The sequence below is a fragment of the Rhineura floridana genome, chromosome 8 (genome assembly GCF_030035675.1).
Source record: "Rhineura floridana isolate rRhiFlo1 chromosome 8, rRhiFlo1.hap2, whole genome shotgun sequence".
In the NCBI taxonomy this organism is placed as follows: domain Eukaryota; kingdom Metazoa; phylum Chordata; class Lepidosauria; order Squamata; family Rhineuridae; genus Rhineura; species Rhineura floridana.
Window position 1 is genome coordinate 95,333,021 of NC_084487.1, and position 13,902 is coordinate 95,346,922.

Genomic DNA, 13,902 nt, shown 5'->3' on the forward strand with positions numbered 1-13,902 from the left:
TACCGCCCTCCAAGATAAATCTCGTTTTGGCACAGCAAATAGGAGGGAGTACACCCCTTCCGATCTCTCAGTTGTGGGAACTGGCTCTATTGCCGCTATGTGCAAGAGGTGATGTATAGCTGTCTGCATGATGTTGTGCCTGGCTGGTGCCCTTGGGCAAGGAGACGGGTGGAATCTGTCTGACGGGGTTGCCCAGAACTCTATGGTATAGCCATAAGTGAAGAGGTCCCTGATCCAGGGGACCGTAGTAAGGCGCAGCCATCGATCTCCAAAATTAAGTAATCTGCCACCTATGGGGATGGCGTTAATACTACTTGTGTAGGCGAGGACCTCCCCTATATGAGGACGATGAGTTGCCCCTGCGCCCTTGGTACTGACCTCTGCCCTGGGGGCGTCGGTTCCAGGAGCCCCTGAATGCGTTGGAATCATAGGGTCTGAAATCGCGGCCTCGTCCTCCTGGTCGCGTTCCTCGAAAGGGCTGGTTAGAACGAAAGGATGGAAATCGCCTGAAGGGCCTGTGGTCGATGTTCTTGACTGTGGCTAGAACCGGTTTGTGGGCGTCTTTTGGGTCAACCAGAACTGCCTTTAGAGCTTCCTCACCGAAGAGAAGAGATCCGGAGTAAGGAGCCTTGGACAGGTTCAATCTGGCCGCTGAATCAGCTTGCCAGTGACGAAGCCAGAGGGTGCGACGAGCGACTATTTGAGTCGTCATGGCTCGTGCCCCTAATTGGGTGGCATCCAAAGTGGCGTCGGCCACAAAGGCTGCTGTCTTACGTAGTTTCAATAGTGCTCTTTTAAAGGCGACAGGATCAGGGTTATCATCCTCTAGAAGGTCATCCAGCCACATCATAGATGCTCTGGAGAAAATGGAGGCTGAAGCGGAGGCACGCATGGATAGGGCAGTGGCCTCGTGGTTCTTGCGGAGGGCGAAGTCTATTCGACGTTCAGTAGTATCTTTTAGGTGGGATTCCCCTTCCCTGGGCAAGATAGATCGCGAAACGAGGCGAGCGATCGGTTCGTCTATGCCAGGGACATCTAACTTGGTGGCGAAGTCTGGGGCTAGGGCGTAAAGTCTGTCAGCCGTGTTCTTGAAGCGTCGAGCTTTGAGTGGGTGGGCCCATTCTTCGGAAGCTAATTTGGCAATTGGGTCCGGCACCGGGATGTAGTGTTCAGTAGGTGCAGGGGATTTGAGGACCTTGGCCCCTTTGAGAGTTGGGGCGGACGAAGTTGAAGGCGCAGTCTGGAGACCAAGGGTATGAAGTACCCTACGTGCGAGCGGTTGGTAATCTGAGGTATTGAACAAGCGATACGATGTATCCTCCTCATGATCTGAATAGTCGCTCCAGTCGTCTCCTTCAACATGGTCAGTGAAAGTTAACTCCTCCGCATACGAGGCTTCATCCGTACATCTGCCTCTGGCTACATCGAAAGGATCTGGTGAGCAGGAAGGATGAGCAGCATGGGACGCACGTTGGTCCATGTTGAGTGGGGGTATGGCAGGAACCTGTGGTAGTGACTGCATTCGTGTGAAATAAGCCAGCATGGCTTGGAGTTGAGAGAGGAAATCAGGAGACAGCTGCAGACCAGATGTGTGAGATGTATGTGCCTGGTGGGCTATTGGAACAGATGTCTGAGGCGGTAAGCCAGAGGTAGGTTCGTTAGGCGAACCGTGAGGGGGAAAGCCAACAAACTCTTCCTCGTCAGAGGCAGTAGCAGGAGAATGGAAAATATCACTTATGTGTGTCTGTGCTGTGTTGGTTGTTGGCACAGAAACATAACGAGGGCGCTTTGGTTTACTATGGCTGGAAAGATGTTTTGTCTTAGCCAGTGCTTTGGCATGTCTGGTCTTAGACGTGTTAGTATGTTGTGGCTTGGCTGATTGTGGCATGTCTGGCTGATCTGGCACCATGTGTGTTGATGGTGACATGCCTGGCTGTTCTGCCATCTTATATGAACCTGGGTGCAGTACACTGCCACGGAGGGGGCAGGATGTAAAGACCCGAACTGGCACAGCGTACTACCACGGAGGGGGTAGAATACACTGGCAGATGGCGAATGCACTGCCACGGAGGGGGCAGAATGCACAGAGGTATCAGCGTTAATATAATATAGGCTGTTTAGAGTAGGCACACTCAGATTAGTGCTGTAGGCTGGGTTTTTTGGCTTGTTCACGGCCCCATAGGGGGTAGGATACTTAATGTAAATCAGATTTAATACAAATCAGCCACTGATATTAAAGCTCCAGCCTTGATAATGTAATCCAGCCACTAGGATTAAAGTTCCAGCCTTGATAATGTAATCCAGCCACTAGGATTAAAACTCCAGCCTTGATAATGTAATCCAGCCACTAGGATTAAAGCTCCAGCCTTAATAATACAATCCAGCCCACTAGGATTGGAGCTCCAGCCTTGATAGTACAATTCAGCCACTATGATTACAGCCACAGTAATGTGTGTAAATCAGTCGTGTGTAAATTAGTCAGCAGCACATATACACACACGTACGGATAGATAGTCTGCAGGGGAGGTATCCGATAATAAGGGGAACAAAAAGGGCGGGAAATTCGAATTCTGAAAGAAAAAATGGCGCCCGGAAAAAAGGAGCGGGAAAAAAAATGACAGAGAGGGAAGAAGCAATGGCGGCCGTCGGAGGCGAACTGGGGGAAGGGCTGCCCAGCACGATCTCGCCCAAAACCGCAGTAGCGGCTCCAAAAAATCCCTGGAGAAAACAGGTAGGGGAAAACGGCCGCCAAAACCCGCAGTAGCGGCTCCAAAAAAAATCCGTGGAGAAAACAGGAAGGGGAAAACGGCCGCCACCGCAGAGAGAGCCGCGGTCGCGGTCTGAAAAGCCCTCAGTGGGATTTAAGCCACGTTGCAAGGGCGATCTGAGGCAGAGGGTTAACGGCGGGAGCCGCAGCTGCGAGCTCCCGCTGAGATCGGATAAGCCGCAGCCGCGGCAACCGATCAGGGGGGGGAGGTTAACGCGATCAGAAGCGATCAAAAGGGGAGAACCGCAGCCGCGGTCCTTGAGGAAGCCCCCTGGCTAGAGAGACAACTGAGCGGGGGTGGGGTGGGGGCTAGAAACTACCAAAAAGAAGAGAGCCGCAGCCGCGGTCTCAGAGGGAGCCCCCAATCAAGTTAATAAAATGGATTGAATAGCTCTGAGGGAAGGGTGAGGAAGCCGCAGCCGCGGTTCCTGAGGGAACCCTCAGAGGCTAAACACACACAGAAAAAGAGAAAAGATTTAAGGACAAATACGGGACTTAGCTAAATGCTATGTGAAATTCCAATCTTGTTCGTACGAAGGCAAGAATGAACTGGAGAGTGGGAGGGGCATGACGCCCCTAGTCTTGACTTCAAAAACATTCTTGCCTTCGCACGATAGGTGGAACTATCCCCACGGTGATGGCCCACTTCCTATGGAAAATGTGTAGAACCAAAATAAAAGCCTTGCACCATTAAGTACCAGAGCCTGTTCTCCTTTTTGTTTTGATTCTTTGTCGTGCTTCCCCTCGCCCTAATTTTGCATGCTGCTTGCAATTTAAAGCCTTGATGTTACTCAGTACTGGGGCATATTAATTTTTTTCTAAAAAAGGAAGCAAGGACTAGACAGGCTTTCCATGAGCACACAAATCGATCACCCCGGCTTCATCTGCATTTGGTTAAAAGTGATAGAAAAGAATATTATAAAACATTCAACTATCAATCTCCTTTGTTATCACTTAAGCTTATTAATACAGGTAGAGTAATTAAGAAGTCAAGTCTATATTAGGGATTGAGGAATCAGTCTATTTCCCACCCAGGGCACTGGCTCTCAGCACCTAGCTTGTGGCTCCAGCAGGGGTGACGTCCACCTTTCTTTCTACCACCCACTGCTGCCATGAGGCTCTGTCTGGCATTGCTATTGCCAAGGCTGCCCCTTCCTGGACCCCTCAGCAGCCAGGTACTCCTCCTGCATGATCTCACACAGTGGTATCTCTGGAGGGGACCTAACTGGCTGCTGAGGTCCAACCTGCATTGGGCAGCCACCATCTTATATATCCCAAAATACAATGCTCATCGGGCAGATAACTAAGTTCCGATCCACACATGAATCCAGGAGGTGCAGATCAGGTCAGTTCATAATTGGAATTTGCTGGGATTGCATTCCTCAAGTGTTCCTCGTCCATTATCCCTCTTTTTCTCATATATGTACATAAAGCATCTTGAAATGCTTGTCAGCTTCGCCTGTCTGGTTGATTTTGTAAAGGTTACCTACTACACAATCAAGCAAACATTCCTCACTGAGTAAAAGCAGAGTACAGTATAACATGAGCCATTTCTGCAAGGGCATAATTAAACATGGGTTAATAATGAACAAACCTATATTGTCCACATTCCATTTTAGCAGTAATGACTTTTCAAGGTGCTGATGTGCTGTTCTTTATTCAGACAGGCACTTCAATAGTTTTAGGGTGGAATATAAAACAGTATAAAAATAGGCACTGAACATTACAGCACATTTTTTTAAAGGTGTCTTGAAAGCTTTTTTAAAAAACATGTTTTTAAAGATGTTTTGTTTTAATGTATTTTAAAATCTGTTTTTATGATGTTTTAAACTGTTTTTAGTGCTTTTGCTTGCTGCCCTGGGCTCCTGCTGGAGGAAGGGTGGGATATAAATCAAATAATAAATAAATAAATACAGCCTTAAATTGCACTGAGACAAAAATCTAGTTTAACTTAAACTACGCTCTGCAAGAAACATCTCCAAAACAGCACAAGCAGCTTATAAGAAAAAAAAAGTATCAGGGTACTTACAACAAATTGCACTGAGGACAATGAAGTTTAACAGACTGATGAAGCTTCTCAGGTTCAAATTGCCTCAGTTTAGCTCTGATGCGATATGGCTGAGGAATCCTGCTGTTCAAAATAGTACTCAGTGCTGTTATATCCAAATGCTGGTGATCTGTTAGCACTGCAAAACATGAAAATATCAAGATTTGGATTGAAAGGAACATATGTAAGGTGAGTGGAAAGATCCACACAGATATAAATTTAAACAATGGTTTGTTAGTTTGTTCAAATTTCTCAATTCATTCCATGGTCTTTAAATGGCAATTTTAAATATATACGTATGTGAATATCCACTTCATATTTTGAAGTTGTATGTTTTAAATCTGTATCTACGTGTCTTGTTCTTTGCCAAATTATCAGTAAGCAGATTTTAAAACACTTGCCCACCCCAACTGATGGCCTGACAAGCAGAAATATGAAGGGCTTGGACAAGTAATAGATGAACAAATTAATTTCAGTCCTGTGTCACTTTTGCATGTGTTCCCTCATAAGTCCATATCTGCATTTATCTGTGATTTTTAATCCCCCCCAAAACTGCATTTAAGTATTTCAAACTTTTTTCTCTCAGAATATGCATTTTTAAAATATATTTTGATACATGCTTTGAAAAGAGAACTGTGTTGGAATATTTGGAAAGTGCAAAATTCAGTGGATAATTTTGATCTGCATGTTTGTCTGGGAGATGTGGAGCAGGTCACTACATATCAGAATTCATGAAGATTGAATTTCTCAAGCTTTCCTAAAATGAATACACAGGTGCGTTAGCTAAGCAGAAAGTTAGTTCTGCTAGTTTTGTGTCCCGCTGCAGCATCCGATGCCACACTCCATGCCATTTCACAGGGCCCCAACCTGAAAAAGTGGTCCTGGGTGGGACATAGAAGACTGCAGTGAAGAAGATAGTGCAAGAAATCCCACTCTGCAGCAGAGCTTCTTTGGATCATAGATATATTACCCCCGAGATACCTACCTGTAACAGATAACTGCTGACATCTTTCTAAACAGGATCCTACTTAAAAAAGAAAAAGGGGAATTAATCCTGCTTCAGTTTTCACATATTTCTACGAACTGCAAAAAAGATAACAATATGCCATCATGAATTTTAAAATAAAGACTGAAATATCTTGTTTTAAGATGGCAAGAAGTTGTATGTGTGAGCAATAACACCCATGAGCTTTGACTACCTATGGAGTTTTCACAATTGTTATTGTTATTGAAATTAATAAATTTCCAATTTGAACATATCATAAAACAATCACCAAATAACCTTTTTATATATGATTGGTCACACCTCATATGTAGATTACATTTTATACCAACTGGCATAGGTTTCCCAAATAACACGGTCTGAGGTATAAAATTTTACCAATCTACCTTGACTGTCACTTCATCTACCTATAATCTTAGGATACTTTTTCTTACTTGAGAAGGCAGAGCAAGCAATATTGTGCATAAATGAAGAGAACAAAATAGTTTTGCCTAATACAGCCATTTTTTTAATCTGCTATGAGACCAAAGAGGTCAACAACTGATTGTGGCTCATGTTTACATTTTTTAGGATCTCCTCAATATTTTTAGCTTGCTTTAAAAAGAAACTGTAATACCCCCATAAAAATAACACAAAGAGCCATATCATGAAGTGAAAAGGACAGGTGTAGGTATGGTTGTTTTCAGGTTCTTACATGTAAAGTAAGCACTGCTGTCATGTTCTGGAGAAGAAGGTCTTTCTGAACACTCATCTTCTGTCAAGTCTACAGAGTTCAGGAATCTGAAATTGAAAAAGCTTTTTAAAAAATGAGCAAAACACTGACGTAAATGAATAAATGGCCTTGTGGGCAATTAAAATGGCAGATGGGATTTTGGCTAACCCAAATGAAATCCATTGCTTGTGCTTCTCACTAACTCTATTGTGATGGGGCAACATTAAATAACTACAGGATTTGACCACGCTGCAGTGACTACTTTATCCCTGAATTCACATGCTAATACTGCCAGTGAATTAGGGTTGCTGGGCCTACATTGTAACAATACAAAATATTTTGGTACTAGCATGTGTTGTATACAAGAATGTGAAAGAAATAAAGAGAACTTAATTTTTAGAGATGTAATGTGGAATAAGCATTGTCAAAATGTAAATGTACTGTCTTCAAGTCGATTCCAATTGATGGCGACCCTACGAATAGGGTTTTCATGAGGCTGAGAGGCAGTGACTGGCCCAAGGTCACCCAGTGAGCTTCATGGCTATGTGGGGTTTCGAACCCTGGTCTCCCAAGTTGTAGTCCAACACCTTAACCACTACACCACACTGGCTCTCGTTGTCAAATATCTTTTATGTTAAGACAATCTCATACACGATATATCTGGATTATTGAAATGGATGTTAATATCTCGCTTTGAGCCAAGGTTGAGTTATACTCTTTCTGTAGAAATACAAGAAATATAGTGCTAAGTACAGCTTGCAAATTTAATTATAGTTAAGGCCTCCTTAAGTCTATGGCTAACATTAAATAAAAGTATTTACAGAGCAATGTTTACTTAGAAGTACATCCCATTGTGCTCAGCAGAATTTACTCAGCAGTAAGCATGTTTAGGATTGCACCCTTAATGTTTCAAATAAATGTTCTGGAGATGCAATATTTCCAGAATATTTGTCTGAAGTGTTTCACTGTAACATTATCAGCCTTTGAACACATTCTAGTTCAGCTTCTAGCAAGCTGAGCTGCATGGAAGGCACGATCAAGTATTCTATCAGGCATTTGTGATCGCTGAAATTATGTTGTGTTTATATAGTCTAAAATGCTAGCATCCCCCTAACAGACAGTGCCTCTAAACACTATTAAGTTTCTGGGCTGAACCATAGTCTGAAACGTTGCATGATTCCCATTCTATGCATGGACATCCATCATGGTGGTACTTATGCCTATTGGTTCATTAGAACAACATTTAGCATATATATAGCATTTTGAAGACACCATCATTCCAGGAACTGGCTGACCATTTGTACTATGGAGGAACTGTCTCATTCCCCATTTCAAGAGACAGTTTTAATTTTTTTTACTCACGCCTTTAGATCCTCAACATCGGTGTGGTTTTCTGGCAGGACAGTAATCCCACGGCCATATATGGTGCCACCATGAAGATGAAACTGTATATATGCAACATCAGGCTTGCCTTCGGGACTTTGGGTTTTTGCATGCAAACTGTATAATCTAATAAAGTTTCCAACCTAAAAACATGTAAATGTATAAAACAGTCATTTCAGAAAGCAAAACAGGACTCCTTTGGTTTCACCTATAGAAGAGAGGTAAGGGTTGTAGGAGAGAGGTAAGAGAGACAGTACAGTGCAACTAACCCATACTGGTTCATAGACAACCACTCTCCCAGAGAACGGTGGCTGTATTAACCTGCTGCAGATAACACAACAAACAGTCTTGTGGCACCTCAGAGACTAACAAATCTATTGTGGCATTAGCTTTTCTTAACTAAAGTCCACTTCATCAAACACATGAAATGTAATCCTCAGTTGGAAAACACACACACACACGTTTAAGGGAAAAATACCATAGAAGTTGGAATTAAATGACAACAAAATGCAAAAAAGTACAGCCTCTGACAATTAAATTATAGCTTAAACGTATGTAAGATAGGCAAAGTACCCTTCACAACAGCAGTAACTGGTGAGAACACAATTATCTAAAGAGATCATGAGGACTCTCATCTCTTGAAAGGTTCTTGTAGCAAATTATTGTTGTAGCTTAGACACAGAACTTTATTATACTTCTGATGTATTCCTTGTCACTTGCAGTTAATTAGAGCTTGCTGGATGGGTACAGGATGTGGTGAGACTGCATCATTCAGGAAGGATGAGGACTTGCTGCCTTAAGGAGATGGTGGTCTTCCTGCTTCTAAAGAAGTCCACCTTGTACCTGGATGATTATAAGAACTACTGCCTGTTCACTAACATCCCATTATTAGGGAAGGTGCTTGAGAAGGTGGTGGCTGTGTAGCTCCAGGCATTTTTGAAGGAAACCGATTATTCAGACCCTTTCTAATCTGGACCCAAGTCTGGTTATGGGACTGAATCATGCTACCAGATTATTTTTATTGAGAAAAAAGGCAGGAAGAATGCAACCTTGGTCATTCTTGATCTCTCTGCAGCTTTTGATACCATTGACCATAGTATCCTCCTGCATGTTGGGAGTTGGAGGCAGATAATAGCACTGGGTGATGTTAGCACCATGGCAGTAGTGCTGTGGAATGCCACAAGGTTCTGCCCCTAATGCTATTGATCATCTATATGAAGCCACAGGGTGTGGTCACTTGGAGATTTGGAGTGAAGCATCATCAGTATGCTGATGATACATAACTCATTTTTCTGTGACATCAAAGTCAGGAGAGGCTGTGCAGGTCCTTGAACAGTACCGGGATTCAGTGGCAAGCTAGCTGAGAGCCAATAAACTGAGACTGAATCCTCACAGGCAGAGGTACTGAGAGGGGGCAGTTCCTATGTCTGGGAATTGGGTAGGTGGCTTGCTCTGGATAGAGTTACGCTCCCCCTTAAGGAGCAGGTACATAGTCTGGAGGTAGTCCTAGATTCAATATTGTTAGTAGAAGCACAACTTGCCTCCAAGGTGAAGAATATCTTTTATCAGTTCACCTGGACAGGACAACTTGGTCATAGTGGTCCATGCACTGGGAACTTCACAAGTGGATGACTGCACTGTGCTTTATGTGGGATGGTCTTTGGGCTTGGTTCAGAAGCTGCAGCTGGTTGCAAAGTTCATGAGCAGGATGGCTAGCTATGAACTGGTAACAAAACTTGCAAAGGTACTGCACTGGCTGCCAGGTAGTTACTGACCCAGGTTCAAGGTGCTGATGTTGACATACTGTATAAAGCCCTATACAGCTTAAGATCTTGAATTTGTTGGACTGCCTATACTTCTATATACCAGTCTGACCCTTGAGATTAAGTGGAAACACTCTCTTAACGTTGTTGGACTTCTTCTTTTTTTTTCAATTAATTTTTATTCAAATTTTCAAAACCAAAACAATACAAAAAGAAAAAACACAAATAAATAACTAATACAATAAAAAAAAAGAAAAAGAAAAAAAGAAAACAAAACCTATTGACTTCCGATTTGTCGTAGTTCAGCTATAAGTCTATAATATATAACGTTGTTGGACTTCTTGATGGTGCAATATGCAGTATCATGGGAGAGAGTGTTCTTACAGTGGTGACCTGATTGTGGAATGCTCTTTCCACACTAAATGGGTTGATAGCAACCCTCATGTTTTTTAGATATTGTGCAAAGGCATATCTGTTTATGTTAGCTGATCTGAAATGTTTTGTTACCCTGGTGATGCTGTGATGCAATGTTGATTTATTGTTGGTTTGTTTTTTAGACTACTTAATGTTGTTATAGATCCTCCGTGGTGCAGAGTGGTAAGTGGCGGTAACGCAGCCGAAGCTCTGCTCACGGCCGGAGTTCGATTCCAATGGAAGGAGGAAGTCGAATCTCCGGTAAAAGGGGTTGAGGTCCACTCAGCCTTCCATCCATCCGTGGTCGGTAAAATGAGTACCCGGCGTATGCTGGGGGGTAAAGAAAGGCCGGGGACGGAACTGGCAATCCCAACCCATATATATGGTCTGCCTAGTAAACATCGCAAGACGTCACCCTAAGAGTCGGAAACGACTCGCACTACAAGTGCGTGGACACCTTTACCTTTTTTTAATGTTGTTATGCAATATTTATTTATTTATTGTTGTACCCTTCTCTGAGATTGATTTTAATGAAGAGTTGGTTATAAGTAATCCAACTAAATATATAATGCAGAAGATTCCTAGTTTCTATCAGCCAAGGGAATTCTCTCTCTAAAAGCTATTGCTCTTCCTTTAATATCCATTAGATGGTGTTAATATATCACAGACCCTTCCTTCATTTTAGTGAGAGTATAAACCCTTGCCTTGCAGAGATAAAGCCACATAAAAATAAGGACTGTTGTCTTTTAAGCAACTCATCTATCATATAAAAATCCTATTTGATGGAAAATTTCCTCAGCAAAACAGAAGGAACAGTCTTAAAGGACAATCTTTATAACAACTGGGCAGGCTTTCAAAAATGTAAATTGATACCGTGAATTTCTATTAGCAGATTAGGTTGGAGGACGTTCAGTTGAAAGGATGATGCTTCCCTCTGGACATGATAGGCAGGGGTTTTAGAGCTTTTTGCCTCCTCTTTGCTTTTTGTCATCCTGCCCTCCAATACTAATTGACAGAGCAAAGAACCACTCCTTGACCCCAAAAAGAAAGGAAACATAGATCAATCAGATGCACGGGAAAAAATGAAAAATAAACCAACAACACAACTATAAAGAAGCGGGAAGACAAGGACACCAATCATGTGCGGTATGTAAGGGGCAGGAAGAAGATGGGAAACCCAACTGTGTTGTTCCCTTCCGGAACACTTGAGGGTTGAGTTGCCATTCCACCTCCTTGACTGACATACAGCTGAGCCAGTCCGCCATCATGTTGTTGACACCTGCCAGATGTTCCGCCTTGAGCGAAGCTACATGTCTCTCTGCCCAACCAAACAACATGCTCGCCTTGGCTATCAGTGCTTTTGACCAACTGCCACTCTGCTTGTTGACATACGATTTGGCCGATATGTTGTCTGTTCTGATCAGTAGGTGCGCCCTCTGAAGGTCTGAAGCAAATGCCTTCAGTGCCAACCCATGTGGGCTCCCCATCTGCAGAGGCTCACGTCCGTGGTCACAACTACCTGATGAGGCTCCTCTAGAGGCATCCCCTCTAAGAGCCATTGGGGATCTGCCCATCACCGGAGTGCCTTCTTCAGGGAATGGGGGACCTTGGCCAACAGTCGTTTCCAAAGATTATCAGATTTTGGAGAGGCAGCAGAAAATATTGTAGCTTTCGAGAATCAAATTGTGCCCAGTCAATGACATCATAGGTGGAGACCCAGACCCTCCAGATATGCCAGCAGCATCAGTTCTGCCACTTCCACACTCTGTATGTGAGACAGCATATCCTGAATGGAAGAGACCCTCTCTGGTGTGAGATACACTTGAAATGGTGCCATATCCAGGAGAACTCCCAGATGAGTAATCACCTGCGAGGGGGAAAGAGAGCTCTTGTCCTGATTGATAACAACCCCAGTTTCGGAAAGCAGGCCAGGGTGGTGCTTGTGTCCCTTTGACAGCTATCCTCTGATGGAGCCCGCATGAAGATGTTGTCCAATAGGAATGGATCCAAATGCTCCTGGTGCAGGGGTGAGCTATGATCACCACCAGAACCTTGGTGAAGACCCTCAGCACCAAAGAGAGGCCAAAGGGCAACGCACTGTACTGTAGTTATTGCCGTTGTAATTGAACTGGAGAAATCTCCAGTGGGCCTGCCGAACTGGGATGTGGAGATATGCCTTGGAGAGATCTATTGAGGGCATCCAATCTCCCTCAGTGCCACCTCATTAGACCATAGGCTCTCCATCTTGAAGTGTTTTTTCATGACCCATTGGCAGAGCCATTTTAGGTCTAAAATGGCCTGAATAACATTGTTATTTTTGGGCACCAAGAAAAAAATTGAATAAACCCCTGATCTCTGCATTGAGGGTGGCACAGGTTCTATGACCTTCATCTACAATAGGTGTTGAATGGCCCACAAGTAATTTTGGTGCTTGTCTGATTTCCTTGACCAAGAGGTAGGTACAAACAAGTTGTGTGGTATTTTGGAGAATTCCAGGGCGTAACCCCAAGACACGGTCTCCAGAACTGACCTGTCCATGGTGATTCCCCACTACAGGTGAGCATAGTGCAACAGTCTTGCCCCTACTGGAAACCACCTCAGACTCCTGGAGTAGTTAAGCTGATGGTTGTTTCTTCCTCCTCCCCCCCCCGGAACTTGGAGGATCCAAAGGAAGAGTGCCGCCCCCCTTCTGTGGCTGGCCCTCCCCAGCGAGGCCTGTAGGATACGAAAGCCCTGCCACCAAAAAACTGCTTGGGGGAATGAGAAAACTGGGACTGTTTTACCCTTCTAATTATCCTTTTTGGCTGTCGGAAGTGCCTTTTTTTTGTCTCTGGTTTCAATGAGATGAGCTTCGAGAGGCTCTCCAAAGAGTTTCGCCCCAGAGAAAGGAAGAATGACTAGCTGAACTTGGGACCCAGAGTCCATCTCCTACTGTTTTAGCCAAATGTTCCCACATGCCACAGTGGTGGGGGCCATACAGTATGCCCCATACTGGAAACCATCAAAAGACGCGTCGGCTGCAAGGGCCACAGCGTGGAAAATTTTCTTGAGACTGTCCTTTACCTCCTTAGGGAGATCTCCCCTAGTGCCCAGTTGTTCTGCTGACATGAATGCTGCTCATGAAAACACTGAAGCCTGCACAGAACACCACTGCACGCACTGCAAAACTTCTCTGGACAGCCCCCTTAACCTTTTTATCACAGGGGTCCTTAGGGCTTCCCTCCCCTTCCCAAGAAATAACTGCTGGGCAGACCAAGGCCACAACAGGCAGGTCAATGACAGGAAAACTCAGCTGCTGCATTATGCTATCCAAAAGTGTGTAGTGCTTTCTTGCTAGCTTGGAAACCAACTTTGCCTTGCTCAGATTGGCCCATCCAGCCTTCCAAGCTGCCTCAAATTACTTTGGAAAGGGTACGTTGAGTGGTGTAGAAACCATAGTAGGGAAGGCCTTCTTAGCCCCCACAGCACCAGAGAGAGAAGGGGGAAGAGGAGAGGACTCCCCCTCCTCTGTCAGCTGTAAAATTCTGTGTGCCTTCACCAGGAAGGGGTGGAATATCTCAGGGGGAAAAAGATTGATTGAGTTTATTTATATGCCACCGTTCCACGGCAAGCTGTGCCCAAAGTGGCTTACAACAAAGAGAAGTCAGTTTACAAAACATAATAAAATCCAAGCAGGACAAAACCCAACAATGTAAAAAGATAAAATAAATTCAGTATTGGGGATGCGATTGTGCTGCCTCAGCTCCTTGTCCAATAACATCCCTTCCTCTGAAACCAACTTTGAGATCCAGAGTCCCCCCACTCCAAGTTCCC

At 44.2% G+C, this 13,902-nt stretch overlaps 1 protein-coding gene across 2 annotated transcripts in view; it reads right to left on the reverse strand.

Annotated features, from left to right (window-relative positions):
• POT1 (protection of telomeres 1) overlaps window positions 1-13,902 on the reverse strand; it is a 93,372-nt gene that overhangs the window by 24,249 nt on the left and 55,221 nt on the right. The window contains exons 10-13 of one of the 2 annotated variants that reach the window (XM_061640174.1): window positions 7,892-8,055; window positions 6,512-6,597; window positions 5,800-5,841; window positions 4,797-4,953 (exon numbers count right to left, since the gene is read on the reverse strand). In XM_061640174.1, coding sequence (XP_061496158.1) covers window positions 4,797-4,953; window positions 5,800-5,841; window positions 6,512-6,597; window positions 7,892-8,055 — 449 coding nt within the window. The other variant, XR_009764473.1, reaches the window with a different exon arrangement.